The sequence below is a fragment of the Melospiza georgiana genome, chromosome 13 (assembly GCF_028018845.1).
Source record: "Melospiza georgiana isolate bMelGeo1 chromosome 13, bMelGeo1.pri, whole genome shotgun sequence".
Classification (NCBI taxonomy): domain Eukaryota; kingdom Metazoa; phylum Chordata; class Aves; order Passeriformes; family Passerellidae; genus Melospiza; species Melospiza georgiana.
The window spans coordinates 9,118,250-9,145,653 of NC_080442.1; the positions used below are offsets into that span (position 1 = coordinate 9,118,250).

The 27,404-nt window shown below is 39.2% G+C and overlaps 1 protein-coding gene across 2 annotated transcripts; it reads right to left on the bottom strand.

Annotated features, from left to right (window-relative positions):
* On the bottom strand, positions 1-26,921 carry SCG3 (secretogranin III). Of its 2 annotated transcripts, none has more exons than XM_058033194.1 (12): positions 26,788-26,921; positions 26,031-26,083; positions 25,437-25,482; positions 25,127-25,342; positions 23,973-24,115; positions 22,689-22,850; positions 22,207-22,384; positions 20,237-20,353; positions 10,076-10,159; positions 9,360-9,488; positions 7,321-7,389; positions 1-3,233 (listed from the first exon to the last, which is right to left on the bottom strand). In XM_058033194.1, exons 1-12 carry the CDS (start codon positions 26,870-26,872, stop codon positions 3,115-3,117), a joined length of 1,401 nt encoding a protein of 466 aa, XP_057889177.1. In that variant the 5' UTR covers positions 26,873-26,921; the 3' UTR covers positions 1-3,114. The 2 variants fall into 2 exon arrangements, with proteins under 2 accessions (XP_057889177.1, XP_057889176.1); XM_058033193.1 differs by having other exon boundaries at positions 7,309-7,389; positions 26,788-26,920.
* Positions 26,922-27,404: the final 483 nt, after the last annotated feature.

Genomic DNA, 27,404 nt, shown 5'->3' on the forward strand with positions numbered 1-27,404 from the left:
TAGCTTGTAGTAAAGTGTTTAATAAAGTACAGTATCAGAAACAATAGTCTATTAGAAAAGCTCAAAAGGTGAATACCATATATATTGTACTTATTACATTTTCAGTCATAATTTAGAAGTGAAGGATTTCTGAAGGATCCAGCAGAGATAGAAACAACACAGAAACCGATTTTTGTCACTTTTGAAATAGAGATGTGCAGTTGTTGAAAATACCTTTCTTACCAGGAAGAAAGCAAGCACTATGATTTACTAATGGCTAAACACACAGCAGTGCATGTCAGGTCCTAATGTGCTCCAAGTGTTCCCTGCAAACTAACTACTGATCTGTGATGCAAGCTGAAACTTGCATCATTGGTTTGATTTTATTTTGGGTAAGTCACAGCCCTTGAGGAATGCAGGGTGATTCATCAAGCTGCCTGTGTTTCACTGTCTGCTTCTGAAAGGTGTGATGTACAGATAGATGTTCATTCCATGTACCAGCAATGGAACCAGTATTTGCAGCATTCAAGGAACAAGTCTAGTGGCTTGGGCAGGATGAAAAGTGAATTTAGTTTGAGGAACCATAGCTGTGATTTCTGGTCTATCTGTCAGAGGCTTGCCCTGTTCTCAGCTACTCATCAGGCTGCTCCAATTGTCTCCATGTGTGCCCCCAGGGATGCACAGCAGCAGGGTAAGTACAGAACAACTCCAAGAATGTGCATACTCTGAAATACAATCAGGGCATACCCATTGTTGGGTTTTTGTTTTCCTAAGTTATGCCACTGATACTTTGTTCAAGCTATAAAATTTGCAAAACTGAGAGGTTAGCAAGTATCACCACACACTGTTCATAGTCACTGGTCGATGACATCTGCCCTTTAGTACCAGACTTGTGAGAGGACAAAGTAAGAAATTAACTTCCAATGAAAACTGAAATTATTCTTATACTACTCATCATGTTGACAGGAGAAGGAAATTCGGGGTGTTTTTAAAAGTAGTCATTGGAGAAGGACAGTTTGTCCTTTTTTGTTTTTTCAAGTGCAGATCCTAGGTCCCTGTCACTTCCCTATCTACAGAGGTCTATGGTTAGTTACCATCCTCCTGATTTCTGTCATAAATCCAAATTTGGGAAACAGTTTGCTTTTCCCACGTGATGGTCACATAAGAAAGGAAGTCAGAAGCTGTTGCAGAATGCAACTGAGATCTACAGAGACATTAAGAAATTCGGATCTTTGGGAACAACAGCAAATAATAAACAAACAAGAGGGTTTGGATGAGAACAAATGTATGGATTTAAAATAACATTAATTCTTTTTTCCTAATTTTTTCTATAGAGTTTCTAAGGGACTATTTGTCAGAGGAAGCTTACATTGATTACATTTTTGAATATGGTTTTAACCATTAGTGACTGATACTGCAATTCAGTGATTCATGTCAGGATGTGTATGAGCAGGCAGTGATGATGTATTTTGTGGACACTAGAAAACATTCACTGGCTTATGTTCCATCAGTTTGCAAGGAGTTATGCTGTTACACCTCAGTGCTATCACATTCACTTAATGCTGATTATCAATAATGCTCAGTTGACAATTTATGTTTTGCAGGGATTCCAGAGTTTACTTCAGTTGGCTGAGAAACATTGCTCAAATCTCCTCCTCTTTAATTCTAGCTGTGAGGAAGGAAATGACCCAAGGAGTGACTTAACACTTACACAACTTTGTGCTGTGCAGGCAGTACTCTAGGTCAGTATCTCCATACACTGGTCTGCTCCAGATTACATTTTTAAACTGTATCAATCTTAGAGATAACTTAAGTAAAAAAAAAAAAAACAAAAAAAAACAAAAAACCAACAGAGAAGGGATAACCTCAGTCATGAATGAAGAATCTGTAAGTAAAGAGTACAGGGCTTTCCTGGAGTTCCTCTACTCAACTGAGTCTAAGGCCTTACATCTTCTGGGACTCTGTTTGAAATTTACCATTCTAAATGCTTCTTTACCTTTGATCTTGCTTTGTCAGTTCTTCATACATAAAGTTATCCACTCACATTAAGGTAAAAGACCTCATAAACCATTCTTCCAAAACTTTGTTAGTTGAAGAAGAAGAATGAGGATGACATTTTTGTTTTTCATTTTGTTTCTTTGGGAAGTACCAAATTCTTGGCTAATGCTAGCATATATAGGCCAATAAAATAAAATAAGTTCTCCAAGATAAGACTGCTCAGCACAGAACAGAGGTCAGTAATCACAGCCTTGATATTCAGAGATACTGAGATACAATAGATTCTTTAAGTCTTTCTGAAAAGCAGGGCTCCTGTTCCTAAAAAAACCATCTCTAGTTGCAAACTTCCCTTTCCATACAAAATGACTGGAATTGCTTTCTTTTTTTTTTTTCTTTAGAGAAAGCAATGGCTATTTACACTTGCTATCAGGATATTCAGATCAGGAATTCAACTAATTATGCATGCACAATCATCAAATGGTGCAAAGAGAATGTTCACACATGCTGAAGAAGAGAATATTCTTCTAATATGGAAGGTAATTGTAATGTCTAAGATTTATCAATTAGCTAAGGACACTACAGTCCACATTACAGAATACTACATATAGAAATAAAAAAGGATAAAAAAAGTGTTAGTATTTAAAACCAAAATAAATGAATATAAAATAATATTAAGATTAATGAAAACTTTAATAGGTAAATTATTTTCAAATACTTTATTTAGAGAACTATGTACTATTTTCTATTAATGCCCCTTTACATAGTTACATCTATGGAAAGCTTGTTGAGTGAAAGCAAAAAAATGCAGCATTAAAAGAAATTTCCATCAGAAATGATTGGTTTAGCTACAAAAGTAACCACAAACAATAAATCAAAGAGAGCATTACAGAAATATTTACCTTATAAAATAGAAATTCAGTGTCAGAATTTGGTGTTTAGGGTTGATTTGTGAATGTAGGAAAATACAGTATGCAGAAAGTGAATGGAGCACTACAGCTCTTCATTTCTGTCTAGAGTTGTCAGTACAATGTAAACAGAGCATTTCTAATGATATCCTCAAATTAATAGATCATAAGTCATTGAGCCAGGAGTGGGGGAACTAGACTAGATTCCTACAGGTTTGGCAGTCACTGACGTTTACAGGCTGCCATAGATGCGTTTAATTACATCAGCCTCCTCCTTGTCCAGGATGCCCTTGTCCACATAAGCATCAGCTTGCTGATCAATGAAATCTCTCAGCTTTGAAAGATCATAGTCTGAAAAACAAGAATTCATTTGCACAATGAGTCATTGCCATTATACTGCTTCACCTAAGACACAATGTCATCGTACATTTTATCCAACCAACGCACTTTATCAAACATGAAGGGAATTTTCTCCAAGTACATCTTGTGAAAACATAAAAAACCTGAAAATAATCTGCACAAAGTATCTGCACAAAGTCTTTTTACACAGCACACTGCTTTTATTATCCAAGAGAAATAATAATCTCTTGCTTTTGATTGATTGCTATCAAATGCTACAGCAAGAATATGTTCCAGTCCAGGGATTTAATGTTCTAGTCTGCACAGCAAAAGCTGTTGTGCCCTATTATTTTCACAACTGTCACGGAATCAAAAGAAAGTACTAAATAGACTATTTCCAGTTGAAATCCCAGTAAAATTCCCACTTACTACCATTGTAGTGGAAATGAAAGCAACTCCCTGAAAATAGATCAAAATAATACAATTATTTACCTTAATACAGAACATAATATTCTGCTTTGAAAACTACTGCAGTGAGCAGCCTTTGTGACAGTGTTAGTGTCAGTTTTTGACAATCTTCCTCTGTCAATCTGCAACTGAGTGCTGAAAGATCCCTCCTCCTTTTCCAATAGATGAGAGCATCTATGCAGCCTGATTCACACCATATGCATTAAATAGACTTTTCCTATGCTGGAGAGCATCACTATTTTCCATGAAAAGAATTCTACTGCAGAGCAATTTTTCAAATAACATAGAAAGCAAACCTATTGTGACTCTGGCAGCACATTCAGTATATTCACATATAAACACAACAAAGTTTCAGTTACATAATTAACTGGATAAATGTAAAGCCTAATTTGTTAGAATCAGAAGAACAGCAATGTTTTAAATGTTCATACTAAGTTAAATGAATTAATATATTTCACAAGAATGAATACATTCTGAATTTGTCAGTATAAATTACTTATTCCACAGACAGAGCCTTCAGAATACATTAAAACTGATTTTGCAATGTCCAATGTATAACATCACACAGCAGTATGTGGAAGAACCTTTTTTCAAACTTCGCATTCTTGACAAAATAGACAATAATGAATTTGTGGTTTTTTAGGTTTCAAAAATTGACCAAAACAGAAATATAAAGATATTAAGAAGCAAATTGATGCCTGTGATCATTTTTATAAAAGCATAAGGCAATTTCAAATTAGTAATACAGAAAATTTATATTCAACATTCCCCACTCCTGCAGAGGTGTTCTGTCCATATCTGAGTTAGCAGGAATTTTGCCATTTGCTGTACTGAGGGGAAGATTTCCTCTCTGCTCTGTTACTGTCATTATTCACAAGAATGTAACCTGCTTGTGTCTCCATCCTGTATGAGTAACAGGGACAAATAGAACTGAGCTATTTTGTAACTGGGATGAGAGATTTTATTCATCTTGACAGAATGAGGGTCTCCATTAAAAGATACCAAGGAATGGAAATGAAGAACATACACTAAATTAATTTAATATCCACGTTTTTCAAATCAAAATATCTGTGCTTGTTTTACTTCTAGAATACTTTTTCTAACTCTAAGATTATTATGTGGAGATGTGAAGGTTTGATTTCTAAACATCCTGTATGGGATTACAACCATTATGACATTATCCAATTCAGGCTAATTTGTATATCTCTAATTTGTATATTGGGGTTTTTTTCTAGAAATTGATAGCTGCCAATTTCTAATACTTATTTAGAATCTATTGTAATTAGAAAAATCAGCCTTGGATGCTGATTCACTGCAACAGCTGCAGCATTACATGGAGCTGTGAAACAGCTCCAGTAAATGAAGCGAGCTCTTATTTGCATATTCAGATGAAGCCATTTGCCATTGAAATTAATGATAGGATTTACTTTCATTTTGAAATGGCTGCTGTTAGTGGTGTGAAGCCCTGAAGTACCTGTTTGTTGAACAGCCCCCTCATCCTCCTTGCCTGTACTGGTTAAATGCTCAGCTCTGCAATGGTTTCAAGCATCAGGCCGGGTCTGGGAGATGTGAAGGACAGACCCATGGAGTCTGAACATTGTAAACAGGCAAAACCAACTTTGGACAGAAATGTAAATGAGCCCAAAATCCAGGCTTTTGACATGTTTATCTTTAAATCATCCCAGCTACTCAAGCTTACCAGCCTCCTAAATAGGCAATTGATACTTCCAAAACTGCAGAAATGCAAATCGACATTTCCAGGGTTATTAGTCATTGAATGAATAATATCTGCTGGAATTCATACAAAATGAAGGACCCACAAACATTTGCTTGAAGAAGACCTAAACGTCTTCAAGAGTATTTGGTGAGTAACCCAATCCATGAGTAGGGCTGGGAAAGTCTTGCCATTTTAATACATAAATTACTTTGAGAATTGCTTTTCTGCCAGCCCCCAGGTGCCAGCTGGAAGTGGAGAAATGATTGATGAGCACAGCAACACCACCTAATCTTGCACTGAAAAACACTGCAATGCATTTATAGTTAGATAAGCTTACCCTGACTGTACTTTTAACACCATCCATGGGGAACTGAATTAGCATTTTCAAAAATAAAGAGCATGAAAAGGCACAATAAAGATGATGTATCAGAAGAGTAAGAATACTATTCTAATTTTGTCATAACTTGCACTCACTTTAAGGCTTATTTCCATTGCCAGAGGACAATAAAGATATTTTAGTGCAAATGAAAATCCATCTACACAGATATATATATCTTCATGCATTCACAGGCAGATAAAATGCTATTGATCTGCAGTCACAGCCATTTTCAGACTGCAGCAGTGCAGAAGAAAGATTACTACAAAGAGGAGCAAGGGGCTGCTCAGGCAGCATGTGGGATACAGAGATATAATCACACATGATGGAGATCTAATTACATCAATGAGTACATTGCTAAACAGAACCATTAATTAAAATTGGCAGGGAAACTCTTGAGCAAATATGCAGCACTGCTGCTAACTGCTATCCCTGTCATTGTGTGGAAGTGATTTGAGAGAGGGGAATGGTTTTTTTTATAGTCTTTCCTCATTCAGCTTCTGTACAGAAAAATGAATGTGTTGGGCTGTAGGCATGCACTCATCTCTGAAATGGAATTCATACACACTTCAACACACAGAGAGGATGGATAGATGACCCAAGGCTAATCTCATCTCAGATCACCCTCTGCTTGGCTGGTGCAAGAAGGATCCTTCTTGCCAGGCGCCAGTCACAGCCCAGGGACAGATCCCCTGGCTAGGAACCTTCACTTCCAGAGCAGGCCATGGCAGAACACACAGCCAGGGCAGAGAACAGGGATGGGAGGCTGGCTTTATGTAAGAACTTGAGGGAAAAGATAGTATGGAGGAATAAAAATCTGTGAGAAATAAAGGAGGAATTCTGCTGCTGTTCTGCCCCTGCCGGCAGCTCTGACACAGCTCAGCCTCTGAGGAAGAGGCAAATGCTGGGACAGCTGGAGAGCAAACCCTGTGCAGCTGCTTCAGCCACTGCTCCCTTCTACACAGCTTTGCACGTGAGAGCTACAAGCCATTCGAATTGATTTGGGCAGTAATACAATGTATTTCAGTGCTACTGACATAAGTTTGTATCTCAGCTGTTCCTGCTTGTGGAGCCAGACTTGTTGCTGTTGGTGCAGGCATGCTAGACAGATGCACTGAGCTCCTCTAGACATACCCAGACACTTCAAATGCATCTATCTCACCTACAAGGTCATAATCAAACAACATGATGAGCTAAGAAATGAAGACTAGACCCGGTGACAGGCAGCCCAGCATGCACAGCACAAGAGTGACTCCCTGCTGCTCAGTCTCTCTGGGTTTGTTGCCAGTGGCCATTCGACCCAGTTAACATTAATCTACCTTAGTTCACTATTTATGTTCATTGGCTTAACTTTTACATGACCTGTATTATTTAACTCTACCACCACTAATGATCACTATAATCTAGACAAGCACAGTTTCACATTACTATTAAAGGTATAACACAAGTCACACAACACAATAGAAATTACTTGCTTTTTAATGCATATGGTGCCCACCCCAATGTCAAGACCTTTTACTTCATACCTTCTTTGTTACCTTGTTTATTGTGTTTTTTCAGCCATTCTATGTTCTTCCTGATTGCTTCCAAATATGCCTCAGATTTCCCTGGAGGAAAGGACGAGAGAGAAATCAAGCACTTGCATCAATGATTGATGCAGCTTGCTTAACTGGGTGAAGTTGGTCACAGCAAAGGCAGATTAAAACTATTCTTAGTTTCTGTTTAAAACCCGAGTCCTGTCAAACTCAGTCAGGCAAAATTCCCAGAGATGGTTAGCAGGTGTTGCCTGTGCAAGATTAGTCATACACAAACTTAGGATCGTGGTTTTTCTGATCTTTATACAAAACTTTTGGTGGCATCCACAGTAACTGCATATGGGGATTTAAACAACCTGTAGCTTTTTGATCATCATAATTGTTCAGCAAAGAAAAAGCTGTTGAGATAGCAAGGAATGACTTAATTAGGGCTGAGAGCTTTCAGTATCAAAACTCCTCCATACAGTAGTACTAGCAGCATACAGCAAACCTACAATTGTAATATTTTGGAAAGACAACTTCAAATGTATTTACTGAGAAAAAAAAGGTATCAAAATTACCATGATAACTCCTTGTTACAGTTGAAATTTAAAGTGATGGCTATTTTTGGACCAGAAAGCACACAGGACACAATTAGTACAAGGATTACCTAATAAGGTCCCCAAGAAAATATTCCAGCTAATGGATTTTGAATTCTTAGCTTGGCTGGAGCTTTATTGATGTAATGTTCTTACATTTGTCAGGAATAAAAAAAACTGGTGTGATTCCTGTGTAGAAGATTACTATTGCCAATTATGCATGTCTGCTCCTGTTAGTAAGTGGATACAGCATTAGATACACCCTTATTTTTGAGCTGGGAGTGCAGTAACTTTACAGTAAGTTAAGCAAGGGCATTGCATGATGAGACAAAGAACAAATACTGATCGAATTTGAATTTCTAAAAAGCTATTGGGCTGAAGATAAAGGAAAATAACCTCAATCAAATTGAAAAGACAAATCTTCAAGAGACAAGCAAAATGTGTTATTTATCACTTCCTACCAAAAAGTATTGAGATAACTTTTCTTTACTGTAAAATCAGACAGCCACCTTGAGCTATTTTCCTCTTCCATGTCGAAATAAATAAGCTGCTGGAAAAAATGACACCTTCCCTCTGTGAGTGCACTGCCCACTGAGCTGAACCAGGTGACTGATGGACTACAATCTACTGCAGTCCTGATTACTGCCATTCATTACTGAGCAGCCTGAGTGAAAACACTGCATTCCAAAAAGTAAGAGCATCAGACAGCACAGGTGCAAAAGAAGCAATTTTGCTTAACCAACTGATTGCAAAACACAGATGCTTATGCTGTACCCTTTGCAATAAGAACTCACTGAAAGGTTTCTGCACCAACAAACATTCTCCTTCAAGAGCTCAGCACAATAAGGAGGCACAATGTCCCCTGCAGATTTGTTTTCAGATAGAGTAGCTGATTTTCACCCAGGAGACTTCAGCCAGTACAGTGTAATTCAGCACGTGTCATGCTGAGGCATGACAAAAATAACTGTACTACTGTGCTACATTTGCTTAGGGAGACACTAACTTACTGCAATGTTTTCAGTGTTACATAAAATGGGTTGACTACTGATAACCTTTAACCTCTGGCAGTGGGAAATGTAAATTGTATCACTGCAGAACTCTTCACTGCCTTTGAGTACCAGCTTGCTCTAACACAAACTATAGAAATCAATGGGCCTGCTCAGATATTGAATATTCTGGCCATCCTGAAAAGCCATGGATGCCTCTGAGAAGCAAAATTTATTTGCACTACTGGATCAAACTGCATTTCCTATTGTTCTAAAGGGGTCTCTGAATTCTGTGAATGTGTGCTCAGCAAGGGATGTAGTGTGATATGTTTAAAACTTGGCAGATAAATACACTTCTGAATCAAGCTCTTGTGTGGTGATTTCCAGTGACTGAGATATTTATGCTAACGCCATGAAAAATCAATACCAAAGAGAGGAAAAGACTCCAATCACTTGGAGGAAAAGCAATATTCTGTACCTCTGGATTCTTCACTGTTTCCCGCTGCATTTTGTCCTTCATTTTTTGTAGAATCCTTTGAAACTTCATATTCCTTTTCCATTTTAGCTGCTTCTTCCTTTGTACTGTCTGCTTCTTCACTGCTCTTGTCTAAAGAAATAACAAAAGCAAAGAATTTTGTATCAAATGTCCAGGAGCATTTTCCAATCACATCAATACAATCCTGGCAAGTAAAGCATTCTGAGTGCTGGTTGAGGCAGAGCCTCATTGGAGCCTGTCCCAAAGGGGTTCCTAAAGGTCATCTCTACTCCAGACCTCTGGAAAAAGGAATGCTTGTTTCTGCTCTCACAAACCATAGCTGAATACAGGCGACTGCAATTTCTTTGTGCAGAGAAAAAATTTGTGAAATTTGCATTTGCAACATTCAAAGTCGACAAATAATGCTTTCTCATTATTATTTTAGTATTAAAAAGCACTGATACAGCTTGCCTTTGTATATGTGTTACATCTGGACTCCAGCGAAGCAAAAGAGAGTGAATATACTTCTCAAAACTGGGCAATTAAGTGAAAATTTCTCTCTTGTTGTGTGCTTGGACAACCAAGCTGTGGCTTGGTGCAGGTCCTTGGGAGACTGTGGCTTTAACAAGCAGTCAGGCTGCCAAAGCAATTAGCATACTTTTAACTGAATAGGTTAAAAAAAAGTGTTATTCCAGAAAAGAAAATTGTAGACCAAGTACCTGCTGTTAGTTTTGTCCTGGTTTTAGTGGAAGGGCTCTCAAGCTTCTTCTTTGTCTGCTCAGCTATCATTGTATCTAAGTTTTCTGGAAATCAAGGCAAAACAAAACCAAACCCCAGTTATTCTCCAGTGGATAAGATGCAGAATCCATACCACATTTTCCCCAACCCCAGTGTGAATGGTAAGTAGAAATCTTAAAGAACAGCTTTTATCCTTGCCCCTGAACAATTAATGCAGAGCCAATGCTAAAAAAACAAACAAATTTGGAATATTGATCAATCTTATTTAAAAAATTAACAACTGAATCATGACAATGTGAGTACCAAATAGCACCAACATGCATAAAATCAGTAAAAGTGTGCATCATATTCCTATTCCATATTTCAATCATGTAAGTCAAAAAATACTGATGACTATCTGTAGCAATTTATTCTGATGAAAGCAATGAAAGGCTTTAATTAACTTCACAAGAAAGACTATGAAATATGTGCTTCGTCCTGGTGGGAAAACACTATCCCAAACTGCCTGTGTGTCTTGATTTTATATGGTTTCATTAGAAAAAAAGTCTAGTAAAAGGTTTGAAATTATATTTAGATGAAATAAACATGTAAATTGAAGAGATGAAAACAAATACTTTCTAAAGTTGTTGAAGTCAAGCATTTACCTGAAAACCAACTACACAGCCAAGGCCATGTATACAGCTCTAGAAGACTTGAAAATGTATTTCCATGCCAATTTCAGGGCTGAATTAATCTAATTTGAAAGTAAAAGCACCTCTTCATAAAGATGGATGTTTCAGATATAAACATTGCATGGTTATGTGGGAAAAAAGTCCTTTTGGTACAACACTTGGTAGATATTCCAAATACAGATCACCTACAACCTGCCACATTTCCTCAGTCATATTATGGACACGGTGTAGAATTTTCCTTCCTTTTATTATCTTTTAAAGGTTCAGTTAAACATGGATTCAAAATTTCATACAAACTATCTTGTTGGTGGGTATTTTTGAGAGATTTAGTTTTGAAATTTATCAAAATTCCATTTATATAAACAGCTGAAATATTCAGTGTGTGATGTGGGAACTGTGGCAGAATAAATATAATAATGCTAATAACATTTTAAATCATATTTTCTGTATAAGGACAATATTTTATCCATCAGCTGGGAGCATTTTTTCCATTAGAAAGATACTCAGCATGAAACCTAAGGAGTAGTTTTTTAGTAAGCATATTTCTCTTTGTGACAGATCAGCATAAGAAATTGTGCCTCCCATCTGATGAGAAATCACATAATCCTGTCTGCCTGCATCCTCTATATTTTGTTATTTACATAAAATTAAAATGTAAGCAGTATTTGTTGGCACCCTGCCTGATTGCACTCTCTCAATTCTATATCACATCATGGGTTTTTTGTGAATATTTTCATTTGATACATACCCCTTTAATGTGATTTCTGACCTTTCCCCATATGCCCTAACCAAAACAGGTCTGGGCTGTGTTACAGGCTGGATCAGACATCCTGGAGAAATAAAATCAAGCTAGAATTATAGTGGTGGGACTGATGCCCCACTAATCACTTGATCCAACGCTTATTGAAAGGACTGTAAATATCCCTTTCAGTTCATTTTAAGATTCTATTTTTCATCCTGAATCAGTACCATACTAGTATTTCAACAGGAATATAAGGACTTCTCTGTTGCAAGAGGCACAGTTTTTTGGATAAGATTCCACAGTTAAGAGCTTGAAAACCCTTTGTAAACTCAAACAAATAGATTATTCTCCTTCACTAATTCATGCAAATGCAAAAATGTCACTGATTTTGGAGCTTAATCCAGCATGATCTATTAAATTAGGCTTAATTCTAAAAAATAAAGTATTTAAAAATTTTAAATTTTACACATATATAAGTGCCTTTCATGTTCTCCCTTTAAAATGTCTGCATTTAGGCAGTAAGTTCCTATTAGCAGGAAATAAAAAGACTCCACCAAGAGATAGATTAATAACCTGCCAACACATCATTAGATTTATATGTCTGACACTGATATTTCTGAAAGTCTTTGTTCTGTTGATAGATTGTAGTGTTTAAAAGTTGTACATATATCCACATACAGCACGTGCTGCTGCAGGCAATGGGATTCATATTCCTCCATTATTTATTCACTTCTGTAAATAGCATCAGGAATTGTACAGTTCCTTTGATTTGGGTAACAATTTCATGTGAGTTCCCTATCACTCCTTGGTGAGTACAGAATTGCTTCCCAGCCCCATGAAGGGAAATGAGGCAATGCCAATGACCTGAGCTTTGCCTCTAAAGCCAGACTGAATTCCATGATCACTGTGTTCCATATCAAAGCTTTGTTTTGTCAGTCAGGATGTAGACACACCTACAAGACAGGCCTTTTAACAGGCACTACATTTAACAAGAGAAGTGGGGGAGTTCCCCTGCCAGCTGGATGGCACATCAGCATGGATCTGAACATTTATAATCAGCTGCATTTCCTGAGTGATAGAGTCCATGTTTGAGGGGCTTGTTTGATGTGTACCCTAGAGAGAATATTGCCAGATAATCCCAGCTCTTCCTGAACAGGATTTATTGCTCTTGCTCCTCATCAAAAGTAATGCTTTAACAGCTGGTATTGTTTCAAAACATGTTTGTACCTGCCATGTGTGGCTGGGCCAGGGCTGAGCAGTGTTTGCTCTGAGCTCCACTGATGGAGTGAATCATCCTGTGGAGTGAGCTGTGCCTGTGAGCAGCTCAGCAAAGCTGTCCTGGCCAGGTCTAACAGGGATTGATTACTGTTCTGGTCTTGTCTCCTTGGCAACCTCATTTGCACAGAGGAAGAGCTTAGAAAGGTACTGACCTTTCTACACGGCTGGCCACTTATTTGAAATGGCACTAATTAAAACAACAGGACAATAACTACTGAGCTAATGGAAGTGACCCAGGCTGGTAAATAGGTCAGTGCTCTGGCACAGCTTTCTGCAGAGCAGGATAATCTCATCATCCAAGCAGATACCAGAGTCACAAGATCTGCTTTCTGCCTTGCCTCACTTTCTAACTGCTCTTTGATCTGGGGTGACTCACTGGAGCATTCATGCTGCAGGAGAGCTTCTGTTTTAAATAGGGTTTCTGAGACATCCTAGGCCCAGTTCCTACACACTGATAGATGCTCTTAATTGTACCAGAAAATGCAAATTCCCAGCAGTTTTGAAACTCTGAAGTCCTTCAAGTTGGGCATCCAAAAATCTGAACTGCATAAACCCAGAGTGTTTTATCTTTACTCTAGGAGAATGTACTGTGGTTACACCCTCCAAATTAATGGGAAAAGATACTACATGGATAACTATTACAAATTACTATGTTCTTATTAGAGAGGCAGAAACTAACATATCCATCTGAGTATTTAATGGAATTGGTAATGGAAGCCTGACATGGAAGCCTCAATAGACAGATTCATGGTGTTTTCCAGACTCTTGCAAATTTTCCTGCAAAGGGTTTTCTTGTGCATAATTGTCCTTTCACATTCTATCCTCACCAAATTGACTGAAGCTGACATTCTGCCATTAAATTGCCACAGAAAGACCTGCTTTGCTGTTCTGTTTTCATACAGCATAAAAAGAATGTGTTTATTAAAGGAGAAAATGGATCATCAAGGTACTTAAGATCACTTTTAACACTAGCTAAAAAATAAGTTTACCTAAAGAGTTCATACACTCCAACTGCTTCAGCTGGAAAGTTTTGTGCTGATGACTGCTTGTGTGACATGCACCTATTTCAGGCATTAAGAAACCATAGTTCTCCTAGGTCTTTTCTGTCTCCTGTTGTAGATGATCCTTAAGAGTTTGTAAGGCCATTTTCCATCTGTGAAAAATCTCAGCATTTGCTTGGGAAGAATAATTTTTTGGACAAGTGCATGTCCAAGAACTGTCAATATCTATTGGATTTTCCCCAATGTAGCCAAAAGCAGAGTTTGACCTTTGGTCAGCTATAAGTCTATCAAGCATATGTCACTACTAAAACTACTACATAAACTACTAAAACTGTGATGAACAAGAGAAATTCCTCCATTGTGGAATTACAGATGGGTTTCAGCCTTGCAAATCTCCTGCTGCTCTCCAGTTCCTGCCTTACATGTCAAGATAGGGAATTTTCTTTCTGAATCTCCCAGTTTGACTGATTTGATGTGATAGAGTGTCTGAAGCCTAATGCTGCCGTGAGGAGTGACACACCAGGTGACAAGTCCCAGCTCATGGCATCACTTGCAAAGAGATTACAGGTGAGATGGTCAGAGTGATCTGAAATTAGGACAGCAGCAGTATCACTTGGCAATCAGGTTAAAAGCAACTCCAAAAGTAAAACACAATTAAATAGATGTGCTTTGAGGTAAACATAGCTCTGACCAAATCTCCTTTATCATCCTTATTAAATTCCCTACCTCACAGGCTATTTCTCAGATTTATTCTTTTAATATTCTACAGGCATTTCTTTTGCATTACTGCAGGTCTCTTAGAGCTGTGTGGTGCAGTCCTTTGCTAATCCTTTCCCGTGGCCTGTGCACACATTTTCTGTGTTTTCACAGCATGCCCTTCACAAGCATGATGGTTTGGGACTGAAGCAGCACAGGCTGCCTCTCCTGCAAGAGTGGGATGGAGTTTTAAATGTTCAGTGACACCTTCTTTACCCCACACCCACAAAATCATCTCAAACTTATGGTCTCAGAGCTCAACTGTCAACAGAGTGGTTCTGAATTCAGAAAGTAGGGAGGGCTTTATGGAGATATTAAATACAGTGAGAAAAAATAAAAGCTTTGCCCTCCTTTAGAAACACCAACCACTTGGGAAGGTGCAAAACCTGGATTTTCAGGAACCAAGCAATATATTTGTCAAATAAGATACTATGAGAAGATGGAGATTTCCATCCAGTTGGGAAAGCACAGAAGAGGCAGTGAAGGGAAATGGAAGAAGAGGCAATATATTTGCAAGAAATAATTGCAAATTCAAATTATAGAAAGTGACAAGCAAAGGAATGAACTGTAAAGTATTTATTTAGATTCTTGAACACATGATTTGATAGTCATGTAATGTGGTGGGAAAAGCAATTAGTGAGACTAAAACTCCTGGATCTCTCCCAAAACATATTTGAGAAGATTTAGAACCTGTGGATACAAAAATACCACACCCTCACACACAATGTCACCCTCAGGTGATGCTCAGTTTACTGTATTGTGTAGTGGTCCTGGTCTTGAGAACTGTGAAGTCACAGACTTTCCACACCACAGCCACGCGTTTGTTTTAGTATGCAGTGAGTCTGAATGGGGGAAAATAGGAGGTAAGATCTAAGTAGGGGAGAAAAAAACACATTCATGTGTTTATTGCAATGCAGAAGTAGCAGGGGTCAGACATAGAGGAGGTTACAGAAAGAACAGCTATAAAGGGGCAGTGAGATCTGCAATCAATACACTTCCTGGATTCCAGTCTTGCCTGGGATCTTTGCACACTCTCTGTCCCCACATCATTTTATCTTATCTCCATGCAAATTCATCTTGGGTTTAACTATTTGCATGTACTTTACAGAATCACTGCTGCTCCTCCATATTCAGCTCTCTTTTGCTATCTGAGGTGTCTCTGATTTCTACTTTTCAGATATGGTACAGTATACTGGCATCTGTGTGACTTTAGTTCATCAGATAAAAAATAAATAGGAGAGAAAAGAGCTGCCTGAAATTAAATTACTCCCACTGGCAGCTGTATGCATCACTCACATGATGAATACTGGGTAAGGAAAATCACTAAAAGGCAAATTAAGGTAGGGAAAAATTTATTAAATAATTTAATGTTTATGAAGAAAATTTGCAGTAGCAACAAAGAGACCTTTGGAAAAAAGGATTTTTAAAAAGAAAAAGATGGTATTATGCATGAATGGTTCCTTGCATGAAATACAAGGTCAAAATAAACAAAAGGTCCACATGACACTGTCCATATTCCACTTGTAACCTCTGGCTGTGCTTTAGCCAGACCTTCCCTCACCCTCTGAAATCACAGTCTGCATCAGGGAGCATCAGCTTATGGCCACAGTGAGGAGAGGAAAGATGATGCCAGAGTGGGCTGTGATCTGCACTTTGCCTCACACTCTTGGCTCTCCGCCTGTTCTTGGCTAGCTAAACAAATATCAGGATCAGATCTTTGGCCTGCAGCATCTGTGCTGATGAGAATGTCAGGCATTAGTCACATTATTCACACAAGTTCTCCTCTCCCAGGAAAAGGCCAGATTGTGGCTACTGTGCACTGGCACACAGTGGGGAAATCACAGAGCTTTGCCTCCATGAGAAGTGGAGCTGTGGGAGGTACCAAGAATGAATGCGAGAGGCTCAACAGCTATTTCATATTCCTTAGTGTGGAGAGGCAGGGACATGTCAAAAAATCAACATAGGAGACTTTCTGCCTCTTCTCCTTCCCCTCTCACACAGGCTCAGTCTGCCTAAAAGACAGCATTATAATAAAACCATACCCCAGCAGTTCTTTAGGAAAGGATCAGACTAACAAGGGCTTGCACTCCTCCCCATGAACAATCCATCTCCCAGTGCTCCTGTGTCCTGTAGCCTGGTCCTCTCCCTGCTGTCCATGAAGAACAAATGGTGTGAGGGTGGAGAAGGTAAACACAGACATCTGTTCATGCCCATTTCTAACACACACAGTCTCCTACTCAGTCACGGGGGACAGTGTGGATTCTGACAGTGAGTCAGAGCCAAAGGGAGAGGTGTGAGGGGTGGCCTTGGTTTGGGCTAGGGAAGAAGGCAGCTGGGACTCAAACACTGGAATGATTTCTCTGTTTCCCTCCTAAATAAAAGGGGGGTTGCCCCTCAACTAGTCTGCTGTGGGCTGTGTGTTCTACACTGTGGCTCCAGTAGTCTAAATACTTTACCAAAAAGAGGTAAAAAGTGGGATGCCCTTCAAATAGAGCAAAGCCACAGAGTTCTTAATTTTCTTCCCAGTCCTTTGCCCCTTCCTTTTCTCCAGTTGTGGAAGACACAGAATTTCTCTATCTCACAGATGTATCTATGACCTAGAGAAGTAGTGATGGCAAAAGTTTGTGCTTCATGTGCTATTCAATAAATGAGAACTCCACACAAGGCTACAATGTGCACATAACTAATCTGCATTTTTAGGGTAATAGTTTATTGAGTAACATATTTTTCACTTGGTTGGGGTGGCAATGAATACATTTGCTATAAATCTACTCGTGCAAGCAGCACACTGCAGGAGAATATAATTAATCTACTGTGTAAAAAGGATTCATGTGTACACACTGTTGTCTCTTAAGAATTTGTCTATCATGTCTGAAAGCTGTATTTTTATGGCCCCAAGCCTCTAATTGCAAATATTTCCTAGAATGGTACTAAAAATCACTCATTATTTTGGTCTTATTAGTGGGAGACGATTTACAGCAGTATCTGAACAAACTGGCTGAAATAATTTGTTCCTGTTTCTAAGCTATATTATTAAAATAAATCTATTACAAAACTATAGTTTACATAATTACTACAAATAGAGTTTTTATCAGAAGAATTTGCTTTCTCTAACAGCATTCATAGCTAAGAAAATAAAGTGATAGAAAATGGTGGCATTTTGCCACAGCAGGATAATTATCAAATAAGGTGAACATACATTTTCTATCAGTTTGTTACAGGCTCTCTTTAATGCTTCCAGAGCTGTACTTTCTGAACACATACTGTAAAAGGTAGGCATTACTTTTTCTCCTGATTCATACATATGAATATGCTGATCTGGGCTTTCTGTATTCTGTTACAGATTACATTTAGCATATGGAAACCTTTAAATATGTATTACATCATATTGAATATATGTCTTAAAAAAATAAACTTATTCCTTTTTTCCATGTAAGTGCATCTGTATTTTTCCTGCACCACACTGCAGCTAGATCCTTTGTAACTTAAAGCTAAACCCAATAACATCAGTCACTGCTGCAGCAAAATACTTTCCCCTAGAGTAATATACAATGATGATGACATAATGCTGTGGTTTCCAAATCCCAAGCCAGCTGTTACTGGTATATGCATTCAAATTCACTGTCTCTGCACCCCTGTGACAGGCAAAAAAGCTGCACCTTGTGACTTGATTCAGTAAATGATTTATCATTTTGAATGTATAATTCAGAGGCTTAGCTTACGCATGGCTTCAGTCACAGAATGGGGAAAATTAATTTAGGCAGTTTCCTACTGTAATAAAATGGAGAGAGGATGTAATCCATCTGCACAGACCCAGTAGGTATTTTCCACCAAGTAGCACAGAATCTGCTCACTGATTGTAGACTGAGGAAACAACAAAAAACTGCCAATTTTTTACACTGATTCTTCTCTCTGACAGGTATTCATACTAATTCCTTTATCTGCTATAAATAACCACAGCTGTGTATCAATCTCCTAATCCAAACTGCACCAAGATACACAGTACCTATCCAGCTATTACAGATTATAGAATTGTAATTCAGTAAGAGTGGCAATAAAACTGCTGCCATGCTTAAGGACAGTGCAAGAAGCTAACATGCTCCTGTGGACGCTCTTCCTCATTATTTGAGAGTATTAGCTCAATAAATGAAGGTCAGCTTTAAAGCAATTTCTCAACAGCAAGTCTAAAAAAAGAATACCACAGAAGCAACCTGAGAATCTATGAGAAAGCTTTTTCCACTCCAGTAAGGTGCTTTGATGGAGCACAAAATCCATCTCTGCATAAATCACTCATTTGCAAGGCAGAGTCTGGATACATCATTGATAGTCTTACTTTAAATCCAGACTAAATCAGACCTCTCAAACTCTTAACCCAATCCTTGCCTTCTGTACTATGTCATCGAGGCAATTTGTTTCCAGGGTTACAGTATCTATTTGCTCAAAGAAAAGTCAATGTGAGCAATTGCCCTGAATTTTAGCAGGAAAAATGCACTGCTAGTGTAATTCCATTATCTGCATGGTCTTGCATCAGGGATGAACTTAGCCTATTAAGTTTTGGCAATATCTGATTAAGCCATGGCATCTACATTTCTAGAAGGACACTGAAACCACTGTGCTTAAAATCAACCATTTCTTTATGTGCATCTTTCTTTAGATGTGCTGGCAGACAGAGAAATAGAGAGATGGACTGAGGCATAAGTTGTCCAAATATTCCAAAATTCAAGGAGATTTCTGGGTCAGATATATCATGAATTCTTTAGAAAGGAAGTGCAATCATGCACTGAATGTGAGTCACGATTCACTGGATCTTTTGTAGGCAAGTAATTGATAATCAATCCATACAGTTACAATTTCATCAATCAACTATCTGCAATGTAGAAAAACCATTGCCAGTCATCTCTCTGTGACAGGCTGATTTATGAAGCTGAGAAATTTCCCTGATGCAAACAAAAACTTTTTAGATTAATCCAGACCAGAAATACTTCAGAAAAATGTAAGAGCTGTGCAAAGTTTGTACAGATGAGCCCTTCTTCTGTAGGTCAGCTTGTTTAACTAGACAGGCTGCCTACAGAGAACAGAAGAGTGTTTGTCAAAGCCAGGAAATATGTGTGAGACACAAACCAGGCCATTCCAAATTCCCTCTTCAGGAAATGGTAACAATTTTACAAACCCTACACAGCCAAAGACTCTAAAATGGATCCAGGAAAGAGTGCTTCAAAATCTGCTCCTGTGCCAACATGTAACACTATTCATAGATGAAAGGAGTTTTACTGAGTGGATAAAATTAGCATAAGGTGCCATCTAGTCCAGCTACCTACAGTGAGAGATTAAAGGAGTTGGATTATTTCTGGGAAATGCAGGTACCTAACCCACTTTAATAGACCAGAGAAGACCCTAATATTCCCCTGACATAAAGTCATTGAAATAAATTGTGCTTCACAGATACAAAAGTGTAATAATACTCTAAATGCATATCCGATATATTACCTTTCCTTCATTAGATAGGAAATATTAAAGCAGTATGGAATTGAACATTGCTGTAGGGAATGATCAATCATTTAAAAGCTTTAGCATTTTCAATGAACAAACCTGAAACAGGTTTCATAAGAGCAAGGAAGATGAGAAGATAATTATCACTGCTGGTAGAGGAGGAACAGACCATTAGTAACAGTAGTATAAAGTATGTACTCTCACCAAGATAGGAAACTCCTTCTTCTGGTGTGATTGTTCCATATTTAACCATCATCTTCACAAAATCAATCAGGGTTTTCATGATAGTTATCAAGGTCTCTTTCTCTTTTGTCTCTGACTCTGTGTGAGGAGATAAAGCAAAACTAGTTAACCTTCAGGTAACTCGGAAAAACTGTTGTGCAAACTGTGCAAAATTCATGCATCAAGAATGACCTACTCATTAAAAGAGAAAATGCTGTGCTGGATGAGAATGAGAACTTACATATATGTTTCTTTTTAAGCTGTCCCTGCAAAGCACATACTTTAAAACATCAGGGGTAGGTTCTTCTTCATAGCTTTTTGTCTTGGGGGGCTGTGTAACGATACCATTGGCTTGGAAGGCCAATGGTATTAATTCCATTTTACAGCTAAGGAAACTAAGCACACAAAGATGGAGTGATCTGACAGCTCAAATTGATGGTCAGAGGGCAGATAAAGGTAGAGTTTTCTAGACTATGTAATTTTTCTTTTATTTGTTTGTGAAGTATTTAGTAGATCAGTCTGGCTCTGTATGGAAGAGATCTTCTCTCCTACAAGATGTACGGGTTCAATGACAAAAATATAAAGTGTCCCAAATGAGATTGTTACTTGGACAAGTCCATGACTTGCATATTGGGACAACAAAGCATTACCTGACTGGGAAGATCATGACTTCAGGATAGGATACAAAAAAAATTTTTATACAAATAATCAGGTTTTGCCCACTGCTTCTTAGCTTTTCTTTTCCCACTGTGTTTATGTGCTGAGCAATATTAGTTTATGTGCTGAGCAGAATTATGCTATTTCTGCATTGGCAGTGTGAAACTCCCCCATCACAGTCACACAGGCTTTCCCCACTGCCCAGGCTGTCACTGAGGGACCCAACAGAGCCAGGGGCACTGTCAGTCAGGGACAGTCAGAAACACACTCCCAACCTTGGCAGAGGGCCAGCCACTCTGGAGAGCAGCTGAACAGGCTTTTTATTGCTGCCTGCAATTTAACACACAGCTGTAGGATGCAACTGGATCCTCTCCTCCAGCTCGATACAACCTGACAGCTGAACACATAAAGCAGGACATGTGCAGGCAGTGGGCCTGGTCCTGTTTGCTTCATAACCTGTTAAACCCAACATGCCTGCCTGCATTGTGAGCAGCAAAAGGAGAAGAACTTGCATGCAGAATTGCCATGGGAAAATTAAAAAGAACAGGAAGAAGAATTTAAAGTTTGTCAATTGGACTTGAGCAAAATACGCCCTCAGGTTTTTCATTTTAGCTCTCCACTCAGATGCACATGGGGACAATTCGAAGCAATTATTAATGCTCCTGCAGGACAAGGGATCTACAAAATACCACCCCCTCAGTACTACAAAAGTAAGAGAGTCTGTGTGGCTGCAGAGAGTGGGTGTGTGCAGAGGGTGATGACACAGGGCAGTGGCAAGGAGCCACAGACTTGCCTGCAATAACTGGAAGCTGTGGTGTCCAGCACCGGAATAGGAAGAGACTGCAGGGCTTTCACTGCAATAAACAGCAAACCTGTGGTTTGTGGAAAGGCTGGGAGGCTCAAACTCATTTACTGGTACCATCACTGTGAGGATCCTACTGTGGCTTACTCGTATCTCTTGGCTTAGAAGACATGGATGTTACTGGAAAGATCTCTGGGGAAAACTATTTGCCAGCTTTTCATCATATCCTTACAGGAATTAAAAGAATTCAGAACTCCTGAATCACACAAGATGGAAAGGGCTGTCTAGGTCACACTCTTTGCAGTTCTGAGTTTTGTTCCTGCCAGTGTTTTGCCATCAAGATCACTAATCAAATTAGTTTCTGCTATGTATCTTACAGAACATTTTCAAAGCAACTAGGGAAGCTGTGCGGGAAGAGACAAGAGGAGGAGAAAAAGAATCTTAATTTTTAAAGTTTTTTCCTAATATTTCTGTAACCACACAAATAGCTTACCTGAGTTAAGACTTTTTAATAATGCATAAAAATTTGGAAAATATTGGAGGTCTTCGAAATTATCTTCAGAAGGCAGCTCATTTCTTCTTTCCAACACATTAGATGATGACCACGTGTTATCCAGTGTATCATCAACTTCTCCATTAATGAAACTATCCTGATCAGATTTGCTTGGTGTCTCCACATAAGACATAATTAAAAAAAAATTAATCTTTAAGCACATTGCTTTTGATGATAGTTAAGAGAGCAAAAATTTCTATCACAACCTCATGCCAACATTGTCCTAATTGCAAAGTGCAGACTATAGTATTTTCTCAGTTATTTCAATTGACATCTTAAATTTTTAACCCATGATTCCTTTTTCTATCAGACAGAATTTCTTTAAGAATACCTCTTGTTTCCAGATTGAACTAACTATTCCTAAAGAGCACAGTACTAGTACCATTTGGCAAGCAGGACAAAATTATTAGCTAAGAAATTACCGTTCTTTCCTGTTGCTTTTCTTTTGTATCACTATCTGCTCTGCTAGCAGGGTAATCAAAATCTTCAGACTCCTTCTCACGATCCTTTGCTTCATTTGCAATCAGCTGTTGTAAAACCTCTGCCACTTCATCTTCCAGGGTATAGGCCTGACTCTCTGTGATCTGTTAAAATATTTGTGCAGAGTACTTATAAGGTACTGCCTTTTTCTAGGTCAAACATCAATATGAAACCTGATATCAATATGAAAATAGATTGCTGTATGCTTGCCTCAAAGCTGAGCACAGCCAAATGAGGTGTAATATCTGTGTGTACATACAGACATGTAAATGTGAACATTTATAACACTCCTATACCTATATTCATAGAAATACACATCTCATCTGTGTGTACACATAAATTCCACCCATTCACACATACAGCCTTCAAACCAAACCTCTTTAGGACTTAACACAGTGGAGTGCCGCTTGAAAGATGGAGCTGCAAGTGTGGCACCTCCCTATATGTGTGTCCATGTATGTATATAGAAATACATATGCTCTGCAACACATCTATGGACAGTTGAATAATTACAACAGAATTCAGTAATACAGAATGGGGGAAAAGCAAACAGCTTTCTATGATATCATTAAAATGTTTTCTCTTTGCTTCATAACATCTGTCACTTGAACAAGAAGTCTCCCATGCAGCTGTCCCACAGCCCCCTCTGTAATCAGTGGGGTGCAATACTCAGCTGCAAAATCTAGTGCTCAAAAGATAAGGTGAGTATTTTAAAATATAAAGATCCCAAATGGCAATGGCTAAAGCCATTGAGACATTCAGGGGTCACAGACAAATCCACTCTTCCTAAAAATCAGTAATGTAAAATATCCTCAAGTAGCCAGCAACATTATGTGTGTGCTGATGATGCTAATCAGCATTAGGTGGATAGGAATGAGCTCAGACCTTTCCCCCTTAAGTACAGAAAATAAATTAATAATAGAAAAGCACTCAGTGAAAATCAGAAGACAAATTAAAGGAAAAATGAGGACAGAGATGGGAGGAGTACAATCAGTGAATGTTTTTCAACATGAGAAACATTCTGCAGTTTGGCCTATTTTGTTGCAAAGACATCACAGGAACAACAATGTTACTGCAGAACTTAACCAGCAAGCCCAAAAGCTCTAGAAATTTGCTTAGACCCTGAGCCCCACTCACTTCAGACAAAGTGTGCATCTGAATTGTTTTTAGAAAGAGCATTAATCCAATCCACAACACAGTTAAATGACGATTACCAAGATACTTACTAGCCCCAGATTTAGAAGCTTTGAAACAATCTTGTCAAACACTCCTCTGTCATTTTCCTCATAAATTCTTGCAGCAATTTTTTGAACAATGTCTTCAGCAGTTAAAGGAGTGCCATCTAATTGATGGAGGCCATCTGGGTCGTCTGAAAGGATTACAGTTTTACTGTGTGCTGTCCGTCCTAACTCGTTTAGATTAAACATCTCATAAAAAAATATCTGCCCACGTCTCTTTCTCTTCAGAACAAAAGTGCATTTTTGATACATTAGGAATATACTTTGATACACACTTTGTAAGCCATTAAATTGTTCTTTGTGTCAATTTTCCACATCTGAAAAATATCTTTCTGAGAGGCTCTTCTGAAAGAGCAGAGATGAACTTTAGGATCTTACTTTCCTGTTTAGAGAAAATATTGGTAGAATTTCCATATCCACTTATTTGTGTCTTCCTGTTATCTACTTTTATTGTATGGCCACTTAGATCAAAACAGTTCATGACAAACATAATCTTGTTTGAATTTCAGCAAATTAACTTTTAATTATGCAATTGTTGCCTATGGCAAATAATATCATCATGACAATGGGAGAGGGAATACAATGAGTGAGCTTTGGTCTGTGATCAGCATACTTTGATATAATTAAAAATATCCTGAGCTAAATGCTGCTTACAATTCTCAGAAGACTCACTCAAACTACAAGTCAATTAACTACTCCTGTAGCAAAGGCAAGTATTCTTTGGCCTTTGGTAATGTCTTCTAGGTTTGTGATTATGAGAATTATCTAAAACTGCACATAGTATTTGGAATAAATATACGTGATTTAGCTGCATATGGAAGTGCTTCTTCCTCACAAACCAGAATAAATATATTTTCATCCAAAAATATGTCCCATTTTCCTTCCATCAAATCGAAATTGCTGAAAGACATTACAAATTACACAATAAGACTTTCCTCCACGGAAGTCTGTTAAAATCAAGAGCAATTCTTTTGTACTGTGTTTCAATAACCTAACTGTAATACAACAAGCAACTGGAAATAATTGAAACTGCACTCTAGCAACAAACAGAGCTCATGTTCAGTGGTGAATGCAACATTCATGAAAGCAATCAGTTTGCCAGAGAAATCTAACCTAGAAGTCACTGAAAGATTATGGAATACCTTGGAATTTATAATCCAGCCCGCTTTTAGTGGAGTCAAAGTCATCCACAAGCCTGCGGTTCTTGGTGGAGTCTGCATCATCAAGGGCCACTTGCTGTTCATATAAAGAGCTCCTAATTGACTCCCTCTCCTTCTCATTCCTTTCTCTTTCTGCTACTGATTTGAGCAGGTTCAGGTCATCAACAAAGGAATAATTCCTGAACTCTGGCTTGTTTTCTGGAAAATATATCAATATCAACATAACATAAAATCTTACACCTCTTTGAATACCGTTATGAATATTGTTATAAAACCAGGAGAGATATTTTACCTGTGGGAGCTATTTTCCTATTCTTGTCTGCCTCAGCTTCAGCAATCTAATATACAAAAATAAAGCAAATAAAATAGCAAACAGGTAGAAGGAATAAAATGTGTGATCTCTTGATTTATCAGTATTAGCAGAGGGCTTAATGCCTGATTTTCACTCTTAGTAAGAAGTTTGCCCGAATAAGTAGAACAGGAATAAGCACAGGAGACTTTCATCAGTACCACCCATCCTCTGATCAGAACCAGACCTTATGAGAAGCTGCATTTTAAGATAAATGCAAGTTACATTTTCCTTCTTCATTCCAAGCTCATGCTATATTCCCATAGGATATCAATAGAAAGGCATGGTATATCTGTGAGCTGTTGGAGCTAACAACCTGCTTTCAGAATGCTGGACAGGAAAAGTCTATTTGCCAGTTCTTAAAAATTACTGAAACCCTATTTTGTATCTAACCCCATCAATAATCACTTTACTGACAAATCTGTTTTTCACCCATTCATTAGCCATAATGATATTCATGGATCCAGTATATGAAAGGCTAAAAAAATTTATAGGAATTAAAAAAAAAATTTTGTAAATAATTGTTATTTCACTTACCTGTTCTTCCAAAGGTCTTTCTACACTTAATTGTCTGTTGTGTATAGCTTTATCTAGAATAAACACACACACATACATATATATATATACCCTCAGTTATATGATACATGCAACTACAAAGAGACAGGACATTTTTCTTTAATTTATAGTTTTCTCCAGTACAACATGGTGTCTTAAATAGGATGCCAAATGCATCCTTTATTTTTTTTTTCATTGTAAAAAAAATTTCAGTGTTCCTAGAAAAATGGGAACACAATAAAAAAAGTCAAACCTTTAAACAAAGCATGACTGGGGCAGATGGAGAGGTTCTGCAGAAGACAGAAATACAGATATAGACTCAGCAACCTCCTTCTGATCAGAAAACTCACGAATTGGGGAAAAAAGTACCGAAGGAGATTGACTAAAATAGCAATAATCGGATTGGCACAAGCAAGAGATTAAAAATCTCCTCCATCCAGAATACGGCGGGAGACTGGGGGATGCAAAGACTTGTGCCGACACCGACGCAGAATGGATGAAAACGTTGCTTGGAAAAGACGGAAAAAATTCAGAGCTTTTCCCTGTAACAAAACCTTTCCCTTCACTTTAATATTAGATTGCAGCTTCAGTGATCGGTGTCTCGCACCGGGAATATTGCCGCCTTAGGATCTCATTGCCTTTAGCCAAGCGGCAGGAAAGTTTGACCATCCCCTATGTCTATCCCGCAGAAGTTTCCCCACCCGCGGCAGAGGGCAGAAGGCTCGGGGCGGGCGCTTACCTGTGCCCGCGGGTCTGGGGAAGCCGTGCCCGCGGCTCGCCAGCAGCGCCAGCACCTGCAGCGCGACGGCCAGCCCGGGGAACATGGTGCGGCCGGGGCCTGCCTCGCACCGGGAGCCGCCCGCGGGAGCCGCCCGGCCCGCAGGGCGCTGTCCGGCCCGCGGTGCTGAAGCTCGGGGAAGCCGCTGCCCGGGGCTCGGCCGCTGGAACCCGCGCCCGCAGAAATGGTCGAGCCCGGCCCCGGCGGCGGCCCCGGGCACGGGGAGGAGCGGGGGGCGGGCCGGGCCCGGAGCATGCGCGGGGCCCTCGCTCCGCGGCCCGGGCAGCGGCGGCGGCCGCTCCGGAACGGCCCTGGCGGCACCCACTGGCTCTGGCGGCACCCACCGGGCCCCGGCGTCACCCACCGGGCCCTGACAGCACCCACCGGGCCGTGGCAACATGCACCGGGCCCTGACGGCGCCCACCCTGCCCTGGCGGCACCCACCGGGCCCGGGCAGCACCCTCCGGGCCCTCGCGGCACCCACCGGGTCCTGGCGGCACCCACCGGGCCCGGGAGGCGGCGTTCACAGCCGGGCTGACAGCGAGCGGAAAGCCGGTCCCGCACAGGCGGCCTGTGAA